We start from the raw sequence: 15,744 nt of genomic DNA on the forward strand, positions 1-15,744 counted from the left end.
CGACTGCCGGGTGTGGCGTCGGCACATCCAAGCGGCGATAGAGAAGGGGCGGCTAATTTTCAACCGAGTACGCCATGAAGGTCGACACCCAACCCTTCCCCGCCGTGAACATGGTAGAAATTACCTACCCCGAAGATTGCCGGCCAGGTCCCTCGTTCGAGCATCAACATGGTAGGACCCGGAAACCACTCGGCAAAGATGGAGATGAGGGCAGCTGCTCTCATAGCAAGGATACGAGAGGAGGCCGCTCCACGCGATCGGCTCCGTCATGATGGCAAGCGCTATGTCACCGAGGGAGAGGTGAAGAATATAAGATATCGGCGACCCCTCTCCGATCACCTCCTCAACAAATATGTGAGTCGGTATGACCAACGCCGACGGTCCAATTACGATGATAGAGGAGATCGTCCGGCTAGAGAAGCCGGAAGATATCGTCGGCAGGATCGCGATGAGGAGGAGCACGAGCGCCGTGCCACGGAAGCATCAAGGGAGCAAGATGACAACGCCGGACATTGGGACTGCCCTTTCTTCGGACACTCGCTGGGATTCAGGAATGAGCCGATTGCCCACAATCGGCAATTGCCCGAATGCGATCGAGAAAAGAAGGAGGCAGCCAACGTGTCCGTGTTCGAGCGCCTAGGGCCTCTCCCGCCACAAAGCAAACGCGCCGAGTCACCTCGTTGGGCAGATCTTGAGGATTCGGAAGACGAGGGAGAAGTGGAAGAAGACAGGTACCACCGGCCAAGGTGGTGCCCCGACGGGCTCAGCCGTTCCCAAAAGCGCGGGGTTCGGCGATTGCGCGGCTCCGGAGGAAGCCGAAAGGTTGTACACGCATACGCTAAGGAAGGCACGGCCTGATTCGGCCGCAAAGGTTCGGCGAACCCTGGATGAAGAGGGTCGTCCACGGAAGATGGAGTGGCGCCCCAAACGAGGAAAGCCGATGATGAGACATCGGCCGGCACAAACATGGTACTCGTCTTGCCGACGAGCTTAGCGCTCCACGACTCTACGGAGCACTCAAGGTGGACGACGGCAAGCGCATCAAGTCGGAGGTCGGGTTGGTTTTATCCGGCTCGACCAAGTAGCAAGATCAAACCAATGAGCAAATCAGGAGAGGCTGATCCTTGTGATCGGCCCCAAAAAATTTATGAAGGGAACTTACAAAACCTTCAACGAGCAAGCAACGTGGAGGCCGATTCCAGCAATCGGCCAAAATTATCCTCACCCACCATTCTGCCTAGGTTCAACATGTTATCCAATAGAGCCGATACCATCAATTCTCTTGATAGAATCGGCTCGGGGGGCACCCAGGTAGATAAAATACGAGGATATGCAACGGAAGCATCTCATCTTCTGGTGATGGGTATTGGAATATGGGGGCCGATGCACAGGTCGGCCGTAAAAAACAAAAAGGGGTGAAAATTCGAAATTTTTTCGAGCACAGCCGATGCGACGGGCATCGACTTAAGGACCCGAAAGCCGATGCATGGCCATCGACTCAAGAGGAGTAATCGGTACGATCGGAGGGTCAATGGAGCACAAAAGGGAAATTTTTTATGAAGGAACTCCTCGCGGTTTGGATGCTCGGATCCTCTCTTCAAGAACAATGGCGGGAGCAGCATGGGCGTGCGGATCGGGTTAAGGATGGATTGCATCGGGTCCACCAAAGGAAAGGAGCCTATCCGGCCGGCGGAGAACCGAAGAAACTCGGAGGGCAGCTCACCTTGAGGGCTCTCTGCTTTGGGAAGCCGATTTATGTTTAAATCGGCTAGCTCGGCATAAGGAGCTCCCTCAGACGTGATCGAGCCCAGGTCCATACAGCTCTGTTTTGCCTCGGCTAAGACTCGGGGGGCAACAAGCCTAGAAGATGCCCTGTTTTTATAGAGCCGATTAGAGTCACCTCGGCTGCGGCTGCATCATGGTCGTCTCAGGGAGGAACTGGGAAGGAAAAGCCGTCGTCTAGTACAGGGCTTGGACTCGTGCCTGTTGCTTGCAAGAAAAGGAAAGAAGTCCGACGCGTTGCTATCGGTCTTAGCATGGCAAACGGAAGGAATGAAATTGGAGCGATTAAAGGATGAATGGAAAGAACAATTTCATTAATTCCAAGGAGCGGCTTTACAAGAAAGAGCCGATGGCTCTCAAAAGAGGGATCTCGGTGCCTAGTGCACTGCTACTACTAGTCCTATACTACTAGTCGTCGTCTGTCCTCGTCATCGCCGCCGTCGACGTCGTCGGCGCTGCTCCCGGGGAGCTCCTTGTCGCCGCTGCCCCAGCCCTTGGCCGGAGCCTCTTCCTCCTCGTCATCATCATCATCCTCGCTGTCCGCCCGGGAGCGGAAGCGCTTGGTCGGCGGATACCCGATGGAGGAGGAGGAGTCATCCTCCTCCTCTTCCTCTTCGTCATCATCTTCGTCCTCGCTGTCCGCCCACATGCGGGGCGCTTCTTCGGCGGGAGCTGGGTGGAAGGGAGGCCTTGGCCTTCGCTCGCTTCTCCTTCTTTCTCCTCCTTGTCGGAGGAGAAGGGATTCACTTGCGAGGTGGAGGCTGTCCTCGTTCTTCTCCTTCGGCGAAGATTGGGGGAAGAGTTTTGAGAAGGAAGAGGAAGAGGAAGACATTGCTACAGGAGGAGAGGGTTTTTTGGTGCCGATAGCTGGGATGGAATAGAGGATAGAGAAAGCTAACCGATCGGCACGGTTAAATAATGAGAAATCTCGGTGAAGGTTTAATGCCATTACAGCTTCCAAGGGATCGATGCTAAAGCTGTCAGAATTTTTAGAGAAGCTGAGAAGACAGGGCATAATGATGACGGATGCTGTAACGGCTCTGCTCTGCCATGACATGACCCTTCGAAGGGAAAGCATAATGATTTTGGAATTACCAATTCCAAAACCAGGGGGGCATGTGTTATCACCAAGATTTGACCGAGTCGGAGGTGGGCCGCAGTCAAGATGGGCTTAAGGAAATATACGTGGAGAATTACATGAATCGGCCTGTTATACCAAGTTGGGCTTAATTGCCCGTGTATCTGTAACATATTAGATCTATTTTAGTTTAGAGATAGAATCTTACCCGTGCGCGGTTTAGTGCACGCCCTCATTAGAAAGTCCCCTGGACTATAAATATGTACCTAGGGTTTATGGAATAAACAACAACTCACGTTCAACCCCAAAACAAACCAATCTCGGCGCATCGCCAACTCCTTCGTCTCGAGGGTTTCTATCAGGTAAGCGACATGCTGCCTAGATCGCATCTTGCGATCTAGGCGGCACAAGCCCCACGTTGTTCATGCGTTGCTCGTACTGAAGCGCTTTTGATGGCGAGCAACGTAGTTATCATTAGATGTGTTAGGGTTAGCATTGTTCTTCGTTTAAGCATGCTTACGTAGTGCAACCCTTGCATATCTAGCCGCCCTCACACCTATCTCGGGTGTGGGGGCGGCACCCGCTTGATCATTATTTAGTAGATCTGATCCGTTACGATTGCTCCTTGTTCTACAAGGATTAGTTTAATATCCGCAATAGTTAGGCCTTACAAAGGGGGAGGATCCGGTGGCACGTAGGGTGGCGTTCGCAAGTCCTAAACGGGATGTTCGAGGATCAACTTCATGTTGGTTTTTTGGCCTTGTTTAGGATCGGCTTACGAGCACCGTGCGTGGCCGCGAGGCCCAACTCGGAGTAGGATGATCCGATTATGCGGTGAAAACCCTAAATCGTCGTAGATCTCATTAGCTTCATCTTGATCAAGCAGGACCACCAAGTATTCGTGCACCCCGTACGAATCATGGGTGGATCGGCTCTTTGAGCTGATTCACGGGATAACTCGAGAGCCGATCGAGGCTCGTATTTAATGTTTACATGTATGCCTCGCGGAAACTAAGCGAGGCATCCCCATCACCTTCACGACCAGGTATAGGTCGGTGGCACGCCCTGCACTTCGCATCGCCGCGTGTGACCAGAAGAGCATTGCGGGCCGTCGCTCGGAGGGGTCTCAGCCAGCCGCAGCTCTAGGCTCTTCCCGGCTCTACGGTGTTGACAAGGCCGCTGCCCGCCGGTGGGTTTTGGCAGTCAACAGGGACATGCATTGTGGAAACAGGCGAATGCGAACTACCGACATCAAAAAGGGCGACAATGGAGGCAGTGGGGGGATGGGGAGGCACGTCATGGAAGAGGGGGTCAGTGGGTTGGGATCCTGGAAAGTGGTACCCGTTTGGATTTTACCTACGTGGCAACGGGTGTGCCCACCGCCTAGCACATCCCTTGTGAGACGGGATGGCCTCAGGACGCTAGATAGTTTATTGACGCGCTCGACGAAAATGACCTTTGGGGCGCGTGGTCAGGCGCGGATTTTTGCCCGGTGCGCTCCAAAGGCCTTTAGCGAACAATTTGGAGGACGCGAGATGCTCTTACCATGTGGTTGTTCTTTGGAGAGTCGAATGGTTGAGAGAGATGGCTTTCTCCAGTGAAACCGTGGAAATATGAAATGGATGACACCATCCATTCTTGCCTCTTTACTTTACTTAAGTTGGCTAAATTTTCATAAATAATATGACTTTTGGATAAGTACTTCATTTGCTTGAGTTAAAAAAGGTCAGATAATATCTAAGGGTACCACAAATTTGCACCTCTATGTGGAGGGAATGGAGTCAAGGCCAGACAAGCAACACGTGGACACCAATGTCAAGTGTTAGCTGAAACCAATAATATATAGCTAATTTTCATAAAAATTGCTAAGCACTACTTAGTGTACAAGGTAAACCCATTGCAAAAGAGCTGATATCACACGGTTTTTCCAAAATATGGAAAATTTGTGTGGTAGTCCATATCACTTAAATTTTTTCTATGTGCCCATCTCACTTAGGAAGTGTTGGAAATTTACATTTCATTTCAGCAACATAATGCAAAAGTTTTATTTGTGTCCAACAACATACCCTATGCATGTAGGGATGTAAATGGATCGGTTTGTGTTGTTACCATATCCTATTAAAGCGGATGGGTCAATGATCGATTATGGATTCGAATCCAAAAACATGAGATGGCTGATTCGGAATAGAAACATAACGGGCTCGGGACGGAAACAAAATTAATCGTATATGTACGCGTATAAGTATGCCTACAACAATACAACAAAAAATAATTAATAAAACAAATTCAACAAAACATTCATATTCCATAGAGTGACTATAAAAGTGAGCTATTGTTTAATACACGAACTCGGCAACTAACTAACCACCACATATGTTCTGTTAGCTTTGATGTTTCAGATCAAAATCGGATTATTCGGATAAAAATCATCAGAAATCCTACATAATTTTTAGATATGGATATCCGGGTGCTATTTGGTATACCATATCCGATACCGTATATGGTGTCAATTTTGGAATCTGATATTCCTATCAATCAGATTCCTTCAAACTAGATACAAATTTCTCTTAAATGGATAGAAAGCAAATTTGGTGCAAAAATTATCCTATCTATCTACACCACTCAGTTGATGAGAACTATAGTAACTAATTTTTGAAACACATGAATGCAATAGATGTTAAAAGGAAAAGAGACGCATCCACATAGTCTATGGCAAGCTCGAGAGAAAACATCGTGAAACCACATATTGGAAGCAATTGGAATCTGCCGACGTATGTAATGGACACATGTCAAGCAATTGGGTTCTGCCGACATGCCAGCCATCAATGCCGCTGAATGTACAAGTGGCCGACAACGATCGATGTGCAAGCAAAATATCCAATGAAATCGTACGCAGCAGGTCAGTGCAAACGCTCTATTTAAAGAAAGAACGGAGCTCTCCACAATAAGCAAACGAAAAGAAGAAGATAGAACACAAGCCTCATCTATCCACTTCAGAAAATGTCTGGCTGGTTCTCGACCGAGGTTAAGCCCGAGGAGGCGCCGTCCATCCAGGACCGCGCCATCGCGGCGAAGGACCAGGCTGGCACCTTCATCGGCGAGCAAACTACGGCGGTCACCAAGGCCGCCACGGATACCGCCGACGCCGCCAAGCAGAAGGCCACCGAGACGGCGCAGTACGTGCAGGACAGGGCCGCCGACGCTGTGGAGTACACCAAGGGCCCCGCTGCCGCCAAGGAGGCCGCCCCGGGCAACGTCTTCCAGCAGGCCGGCGGGCAGGTGATGGGCGCCGCCGTGGGCGCCAAGGACGCCGTCATGAACACGCTTGGCATGGGAGGAGATGCCGCCGCCGAGAAGAAATGATAATGATGTTCGTTTGCGTGGTCCTCGCTAGCTCTTGCCTTGTCCTCTTTTTATTTCGTTATTATCCCCTATATGTACTGTTCTGAACTTCTGATTTCGGTTCCACTACTAATTTGTACGCGTGCATTGGTGTAACTTTGATGTATGCGACTGGGGTATGAATATGAGGATACTTCCACCTGTCTGAATCGGTCGTGAGTGAGTTAGGCTGGTGCCAATGGGGTCGATAGCGGGGGCGCTATCGCCCGTGGCGGGGCGGGAGTGGGGCGGGACGCGAGCGCGGGGCGCTGGGGCTGGCGCCGGGCGGTACCGCCCGCTGCCGCCGGCCACCGCCGCGCCGGGGGCTAGAGCGAGGCGGCAGGCGGGCGAGAGGCGGGGCGGCAGCGCTGGCACGGCGACGCGGGCGAGAGTGGGGGCGATCTGGAGGTAGGAGACGACCTGGCTCGGCTGCCCTGGCCGGTCAGTTTTTATTTTATTTTCTTTCCTTCTTTTATTCTTGAAATCGCTTTAGGCTACCAAATTGATTCAAACCAACTTTGGAAAGTTTGTAATCTAACCAGTATGATTTTCGGTCACTAATGATTACTCTTTCAGTTCAAAATACAAACACAAGTACACACTTGTCATATAGGCTATTTGTATTTTTATTTTTATTAATTATTATGTAATCGGTAACATTTTAAGTTGAATAAAATAATTTTCTTGCATTATTTTGAATGTCTAAAAAAATCGAGTGAAATAATTTAATGTGAAAAAGAAATGGTGATGTGGAGGAGAGAGATGTGAGAGATGGCACTATAGCCCATGCATTGGCACCGTGGGGTGAGAGTGGGGTGAGAGTGGGGTGAGAGTGAGGGAAAAAAGCTGACGTGGCGGGTGAGAGTGAGGTGAGGCATTGGCACCAGCCTTAGGCATGCATGAGACCCAGGTATACCGTATAAATAGAGAGAATTTCTTATTTAACACTACTTTTAAATATGATTTCTTATTTGACCCTCAATTTTTTTTGCCTTCCCTATTTGACATTTGGAGTATGACACTACCGTATGTGTTCCGTCAGATCTTTATCTGGTGGACTAAACTACTCTGCGTTAGTTACTAGCTGTGCAAGCAAAACAAAAATAAATAAGTATATCGAAAACTCCTAGACCAGACCGTGAGAGCATCTTCAGTCGCCCCCTAGGCAAAGGAGAGTGCTGTTATTCTAGCGGTGCCCCCTAAGTAGATACATATATAGCGCGAACTCTAGGAACATGAAATTAAAACATGAAAAAAACTAGTTAAGGCCGAGGCGGTTGTAGAAGACGATGTAGGCGCCGTCTTTGTCGGAGCTCTCGTCCTTGTGCTCCACCTTCGGCGGCGGAGAGGAGAAGCTGCAGCCTTGGCCGGGGTCTCCACGGCGGCGCGGTGGAGAGTCTTCCACTTCGATGACAATGTCGAGGTGGTGCGTGCACTCTACCGCATCCTTCTTCGCCCCGGACCTCGACCACGCCTCCGTGAAGTCGTTCGTGGCTGGCAACACATCGTTGTACGACGGGAGCATCGCCGCCCGCTAACCCAGGAAATCCTCCGGGTCGTCGGCGGCGGCGAAACTGAGCTGCCCCGCTGGGTAATCAGGCGGCGGCGCCCACGCCACCTTCTGCACCTCTGCTTTCGGCTTCTTGAGCCCAAAGGTGGAGCCTTCGTCGTCCTCTCTTTTTGGGCGGTGGGTCACGGACGGTTGCGACCCTCCCATGCGGAGGGCGCTGCTCGCGGAGGCCCTCGACGAGGACCTCAAAGACAAAGAGGAGGGGGAGGACCCCGACGCCATCCTCCACGGCGCACTTCCGGGTTAGTGGATTTATTATCTATGATTATTACTTGATTTATTTTCTTCGGGTTAGTGAATTTACTTTATTCGGATTCACCTATATGGAGATTACTGGTTTACTCTTATACAGTACTACCCGATGCGTTTATGGATCAATGGATTCATCTTCTATGGTTATTACTGGACTTATTTTCTTCGGGTCAATGGATTCATCCTCTATGATATCGGCGGATTCACCTTCAATATATAATTCATATTTAATGGTCTAATCTTCAATGTGGATTTATCTTGAATACTGCATCTTGGATTCATCTTCAGTACTTCATCTTTAATGGCGTGATCTTCAATGGTTTAATCTTCGAACGATTTCATCTCCGATGTTGTAAATTTTCAGTGGACTCATATTATATTATTGTCAATGGCTTCATCCTAAATGGCTTCACCTTATATAACACCGCGACTCCGTCAACTTCTTCCGACGTCATGGCTAACACTCGGGAGATCGACAACGACTTTGCCGCGGGTCACAACTGCGACACGACGCCTAAGCAACAATCATGACATCACCCCAGCAGCGCTCGGGGGCTCGGCTATTTCTTCATTAACAATTTGGCGCCACCTATTTTCGCTATTTGGTGGTTGCTACTTCGGCTCGACTTCTTCATCGCACTCGAAGGCTTCAACGACTTAGCTGCACGACATATCTCCGTTAACTCCGTCGTACCCAATAAGCTAAGTATTTCCTTTAATTTACACAAAGTTGATTATCATTTACTTTCATCGCGCCCGACACTCTGGGGCTGCGCCGTATAGATTCACTCTACATCCCAGGTAGACAAAAGAAGAACCACGCCTAGAAAAATCTACATCAACGAAGAACTCCATAAAAAATTCTGCAAGGAACCCGACGAAATTTTCTTCAAGGACGAACTCGACGAAATTTTATTCAAGGAGGAACCCGACAAAATTTCTTCAAGAGCGAACTCGACAAAAAAATTCAAGGAGGAACCCGACGAAATTTTCTACAAGGAGGAACTCGACAAAATTTCTTCAAGGAGGAACCCGACGAAATTTTCTTCGAGGAGGAACTCGACGAAATTTTCTTCAAGGGGAACCCAAAAAAAATTGGAAAAATCTTCGGGTCCATTGAGTCGTCAATTATTCCGATCGAGAGCACCGGCGATGTACCTGACAATAATAGAAGAACCCAATATATTCGGCTATTCCATCATGCCCGCGAAAAATATAGAAGAACCTGAAAAATGGGTCATTGCATCAGCCGAACAAGGCATTAAACAACATATTATCGGAGCGCGTCCACCGCGGTAAAAACTCCGAATGCCGTGACTCGTAAAAAAGTCACGAAGGTAAGACCCCAGGATCCGTCCTGTGTGGCGTGGCATCGCACCCAAATGCGCTCTCCCACTTTATCCACATCAACAGATGTGAAGAAAAATCCCAGCGGACGCGCTGTGGATCCGATAATTTTGCTGGAATTCAGTTTCGGTAAGTCCTAAAGCGGCACGTTCTGAATTACGCGAGTATCCCAAATTCGTGTCTGGGGACGCGAGTTTGAAGTAGGTTTATCTGGATTTATTCCTAGAGCAATTAACTGGTACCTGATCCGTCAGATGAACCAGCCGCATTTACCAATATCCATGTACAATATATTTGTCGAAAAAAATATAGCGTCTCCTTGGACTCGAAGAATTTTAAAAAGAGAAAAAAACACGAAAATTTCATTCAATTCTGTAAATATATAAAGGTTTGTAGACTAAACTCGACTCTGCGACTCGAGTGGAGCCTACTCCCATCAGGAGCACATGGATTTCATTAAGTCCTCCAACAGGAGTCGGTAAAAAGAGGGGTTGCGCCCAGAAATATAGTCAAGTTCTTCATCGAGTAGTACAAATTGAGTCTATGCCCAGGTGCAAGCACCTGCACAGAGACTCGGGGGCTATTCCCATCGGGAGCGCTGGCCACACACCCAATAGAAAATAACTTCGAGAATCATCGACATCATCTACGCTATACGTGATCTACGACATCGACATCAATGGTCACACCTTGTATTTCTTCGACTTCAGAGATGATTATGATTGGAGTCTCTACGCAAGTCTTTGACTTCCCTAGACACTCGGGGGCTAATGTCATGGGCATACCATTCGGGTACCCATTATTAGTATACCTGGCTTGGCCCAATATGGAGAAGGCCCAAGAAGGTAACCCGAAGAAGTAGTCGACTAGGACTCTTGTAAAACCCTAGGCTGGTTGCATATATAAAGCTAGCCAGGGCATTCGATATGGGGGGACAATAGATAGACAACATAGTCCCGCCTATGGCGCCACTCTGTAAACATATTTATGATCATATACTAGATTGCTAGCAGCACGTAGGGATCCTCCACCGAGGGGATCCGAAGCTGGGTACGTCGTGTGCCTAATCTCGCTCCCGGAATCTCCATCGTCGCTCTCTCCTGAAAACCAAGTCTACAATATGTAGGCCTTGGCGAGGTGATCCCTCGTCACCCACCGTCGTGGGAGCGCCTGTAACTCCAGCCGCGGCTCGTTGCCGGCCGCGATGTGCTCGAAGATGGCGGGATGCGTGCGTCTGGGCGGCCCCACCAGAACCAGCGCGCCAAGGAATTCTTTTCGGCGGCGGTGGGTCGTTCCCGTCGTAGCGGGACAACTCAAACAGGCTACGCTGGCGGAAGAAGGAGTCCCACGAGCCGTCATTGTCCAGGTTCCAGCGCAGCTCCGCCCGCTGCTCCAGCGTGCTGACGGTCTATTAGTGCGCGACCATCGCTGCCGCGCGGCTCAGGCAGGACGCGGATCCCACCCGCGCTCAGCCTCCAATTGTCGGGAGCGTGCATGTCAGGCGGGGCCATATACCTCGACTCGTACAACACCCGGGCTTCCTCCTCGTGCAGGGTGCGGCCACCCAAGCCGTTGGCAGCGGCGCCATATCCCTTGATGCTCGCGGAGATGGACGGTGGCGGTGCTGGGCTCTAGGGTTTGTGTGCGTCCGAGGGGAGAGTAGGAGACGAGATTTGGATAACAACGAGAGTGTAGAAGGGGTAAAAATAGGTGGGGGAGCCACGTCGGGACGGGTGGCACGACATTTACACCGTCAGATGTCATTGAAGTGACGGGAGCATGTTCGCCTGCTGAAGGAAAAATCCTATGGCCTGGGAGACGAGGCTTTAACGCCGAAATGTCTCGCGGCTAGACGGGGCCTGCCAAGCATGCCCGTTCTGACGGTGCCCGCTCGCCCTCATGCGGGTTGGGAGTGGGATGGTAGCACCGGCAGCTAAAACGCCTTCTTCCGGCCCAAAAAGAAGTTTGGGCGTGCGCGACTAGAAACAAAGGGTGTCGGCACCCCCATAGTCGTTTGGGAGGGGGGTGGGGTGGGGTGGGGAGGGGCGACTGGAGATGCTCTGACCAAGCCCTCCTCCCCACCTCAACCATAGCGCCGGCGGTAGCCTGCTTGCCCGCAACGATGGCAGCCTGCCATGCGGCGTGAGCTATGACATGCGGCATGGATTTAGTGGTGGCAGCAGGGGCTGGTGGCGGGCCAAGCCTCGCGACGGTGGGCGGCCATGGCAGGTTTAGGGATGGCGACCAAGGCGCGGTGGGGGACGGCCAAGGTGGGGCTGCGGCGGTGGGTGGCCAAGGCCCAACGACGGGAGAGAATCAATGACTTGGCTGCAGGTTCGGGACTAAAAATTATTGTCTAATTGGAATCTTGTGCTACTGAAAATTAGATGTATGTACATGCTACAGGGAAGGTGGTGCCTAATATTTTGAATTAACATGTTCAATACGTTGCCTGCTAATGTACAAACTAGCTATTACAAACTAGCTTACATGGATTAACCATGACCAAATATGTGTCTTGCATATTTTTTTGGTTGCAATATACACAGCGGCAAAACCGGCCTTTCAGATGCCCAGGTATATTGCTTGTTGTCAAAATGAACTAGAGTGTCATATAAGGCATACAAAATTACACCAAATGTCTTATCTCGTATAAATACTTCTGGACGTTGTACATCTCGAGGCTCCTTTTGGGAGGAATGAAAATTCATATACTCCTCGAAATAGCCTTTCTTCCCGCTATGTTAATATACCAACGACTCGATACAACTGTCACACGTTACAACAACCAGCACAAGCACGCTCAAAAGAAAACACAAAAGAAAAAAGAGAAAGAAAGTCGAAAAGGTCGGATCGGCGAAAATGAAGATGTCATGTAGTCGTTGAGCCCTTCGAAAAATTCCCACCATAATTCTAGCACTCTCATGCACAACGTACCAAGCAACACCTCCAAGAAGGGATTTGACGACGATGTTGCTGCCCAGACTGATCTTGGGGTTCAACCGGTACACACATGGATAGGGGAGGAAGACTTCACCCAACGCCCTTCGGGCGTCACCGCGTCGGTGTCGGCCAGATCAACGGAGATTTCTCCCGACCCTCGCATCCCCGCCCCGGACGCTCCATCGTGCTCTACCAGCCACACCGCCCACCAACGTGCGCCACCATGGCCATAGAGATATCACCGCCATCTTACCGTGGCCAACGAACCGAGGCCAGCAGGACCAAGGAGGATCCCGAAACCAAGGATCGGCGAGGTATTGGTCATGCATGAGGGAACCGCCTCCACTGCCAATGGTTGTACCAGTTTGTACATGCCGACAAGGGGCACACCAGGCCCACCTGGCCCGCCCGAGCACAAAACCACCTAGTCCGTGCTCGTGAAGCCCCTGTGGGATGTTGCAGGACACGCGCCGCCACCCCAACCAGACCCCACTCTTGCCACCACCCCTGCCCACATAGTTTTGCGCCACTCCCTTCTGAAACCAAATGGTTAGGAAAAACATGGGTACACACGACCGAATTACATCCGATCCAGCAATCTCCAGGCAAGATGCGCCCAATGGAGCTCGCCGGCAAAGCCTTCCGGAACTCGACACTCCGAGCAGATCAAAGAGGGCAAGCATCAAGTAGATCTTCAAATTGGCGTGAGAGGAACCCTATGACCGTCGCCTTTATTAGGAAGATCGGCATGCCCCCCTCGACGCCGCCCGTAAGTAGACCCCCACCGGCGAAAGAGCAGGCAAGCGCATTCGGGCTTAGTGTGCACCCGTGGGCCCGCTAGTCCGCATCGAGCAAGATGCCCAACATGACGCTAGAACAAGGCCAACAACTTGCATCACACCCCCTCTCCATGCACCTCCGAACGCCCCACTGCCGCGTCGATGGCGGATCTAGGCGAAAGGCTAGACCTACGACTCGATGCCTCCACCTCAAGTGCGATGCCCATGGGAAAGCCATCGCACGACTAGGGGCATCGCCCCAACCGCCGTGCGGAGTGAAAACCTATCGGTCCCATCCCCAACCTCCACTTAGTAGTTGCCGTCACGATGCAACCCGACCCCTTCAGCGTTGGGCCGCCGCCACCGCGTCCCTTACCCCTGCCGAGGAGGCCAGTGGGGTCTTGTCGTTGGTGGCGCTAGGGTTTCGTCCTCGTGCCACCCCGAGGGTTCGACACGTCAGTGGAGGTCATTAAAGATCGTGAATTTTATCCAGAATCATCGAAATATAAGACTGAGAGCATCTCCAGTCGCGTCGGATCGAGCGTTTGGGGGACGTTTTTTCCCCGTGCCGCGTTTGGGGGATGTCGCGGCCCAGCCGCGTCCCCCTAACGAGGCCCTAATTTTTTTGATACACTATTCGAAAACACAACCATTTTATTAAACATAGCATACAAATAAAAATGTTTGTTATTTTTTGTTTCAAATTAAAATCAATAAATAATAAAAAATTAAACAAATATAATAAGTGGGGCTAGATCAAGGCGCCACCGCATTTGCTGATAATCCTTTGACCCTCCACATATGGTCAATGATATTATTTTGAAGTTGTTCGTGAACATTGCTGCCACGGATCTTTGCGTGCATGACGAGGAAATCAACAAAATCTTCAGACACCTCATGATCAACCTCCGCAGGAGGACCCTGACACTCATAGGGACCAACATGTCTCCTGATCTTATTCTTGCGGTCATCCTCAATGATTATGTTGTGCATGATCACACAATCCTGCATCACCTCTCACATTTGATCGTGAGACCAGTTTAGAGCATGGTACCGAACAATAGCAAATTGAGCCCTAAGCACACCAAATGTCCGCTCGAGATCCTTCCTGCAAGCCTCCTGTCGTGAAGCAAAGTCGCAATTTTTCTAACCTGATGGAGCCGGGATTTTTTCACAAAAGTCACGCATTTTGGATATATACCATCGGCTAGATATTAGCCTTCGGTATATTGGTGGAAATTGATATCATAGTTGCATGGTGGAGCATGACCTTTCACTAGTTTGATGAACACCGGTGACCGCTCCAACACGTTGATGTCATTGTGTGATCCCGTCATGCCAAACAAAGAATGCCAAATCCATAGGGCATAATCTACCACAGCTTCAAACACCACACTGCAATATCAATGACACTCTTTGTATATACCTTGCCAAGCAAACAGACTATTCTTTCATGACCAGTGTATACAATCGATGCTTCCAAGCATCTCAGGAATCCTCTCTCTGCATTTTGTGCCATGATCCTTGCAGTCTCTTCTTCAGTTGGCAGTAGACTCACTCTTGCGAAGTTAGTCGTTATGTGTATCGTCAGTTGCTCTGTATGCAAGCATCCTCATGGCAGCGGTGCACTTCTGAATCGACGAGAACCCGGCAATTCCAACAACGTCATGCTTCAGCTTGCAGCAGGGGTCAAAATCTCGAACGCCGTGGAGGATATTCATGAATAAACCCTTGCTCATCCTATACCCGCGCCAAAAATTGTCGGCCTTTGTTGCTTCATATGGGAGGTAATCGTTGTGCAGCATGGTATGCCCCTCCATCCTCTTTCGGGGCTTCGACTTCTTTCTTTCCGCCTTTGAACCTTCGCGACACGACCTCTTTCTATTCTCTGCCTTGGCATCAAGCATGTTCTAGAGGGACGCGATGATCGACAAATGCTCCCGCATGTCGTCGTCGAAGGCTTGCTCTTCCTCCAACATTCGAACGATCATCTCATCGTCGATATCCATGTCTGAAGCAAAATAAATGGTTCAAATTCAGTCGTGGCAGAGGAGGCAACGAACAGAGACCTATCGCGCCTACCAGACAAGGCGCCGAACACCTTCTGAGCGTAGGAGGGGCGGATTTGCCGGCGCGTTCTGGGACGCGTTGCCGAAGTGGCGGCGGCGAAAAGGACGGCGAGGGAGCTAGCCGTCATGACGGTGCCCGACTCAGAAGAGATTGCTGTCGAGACGACCGGCAAATCGAGTGGCGCCGAAGGGGTGGGAGGCACGGGAGGGGAGGCGCGACGAGAAATAAAAGGTGGGAACCAACGTTCTGGATGTGGTCGCCGACGGGTGGGTACCCGTTTCGCTTCCCAGTGTATCCAGCGTGTCTGAAGCATCCCTCTATGAAGCGGGGATGAGCTACGTCGGACCCACGCCGCGCGGAAGGAGACTTGGCGTGCGACTGATGCCGAAAATATATCCGGCGCCCAAATTTATTGGAGGACGCAACTTCAATAACCATGACTTTTAATCCACACAATGCGACATGCGAACTTTCGAAAAGGACGGCAGTACTCTAGACCATCGTTTGCTTCCTCTTTACTCCTCTGCTCTTGTTTCCTACAC

The 15,744-nt window shown here is 50.6% G+C and overlaps 1 protein-coding gene across 1 annotated transcript; it reads left to right on the forward strand.

The window, feature by feature from the left end:
* The first annotated feature begins 5,789 nt into the window (after positions 1–5,789).
* Positions 5,790–6,407, forward strand: LOC124661715 (ABA-inducible protein PHV A1-like). Its single transcript, XM_047199597.1, has one exon. The coding sequence runs from the start codon at positions 5,861–5,863 to the stop codon at positions 6,221–6,223; it is 363 nt and encodes a 120-aa protein (XP_047055553.1). The 5' UTR covers positions 5,790–5,860; the 3' UTR covers positions 6,224–6,407.
* Positions 6,408–15,744: the final 9,337 nt, after the last annotated feature.

The sequence above is a fragment of the Lolium rigidum genome, chromosome 6 (genome assembly GCF_022539505.1).
Source record: "Lolium rigidum isolate FL_2022 chromosome 6, APGP_CSIRO_Lrig_0.1, whole genome shotgun sequence".
Taxonomy (NCBI): Eukaryota; Viridiplantae; Streptophyta; class Magnoliopsida; order Poales; family Poaceae; genus Lolium; species Lolium rigidum.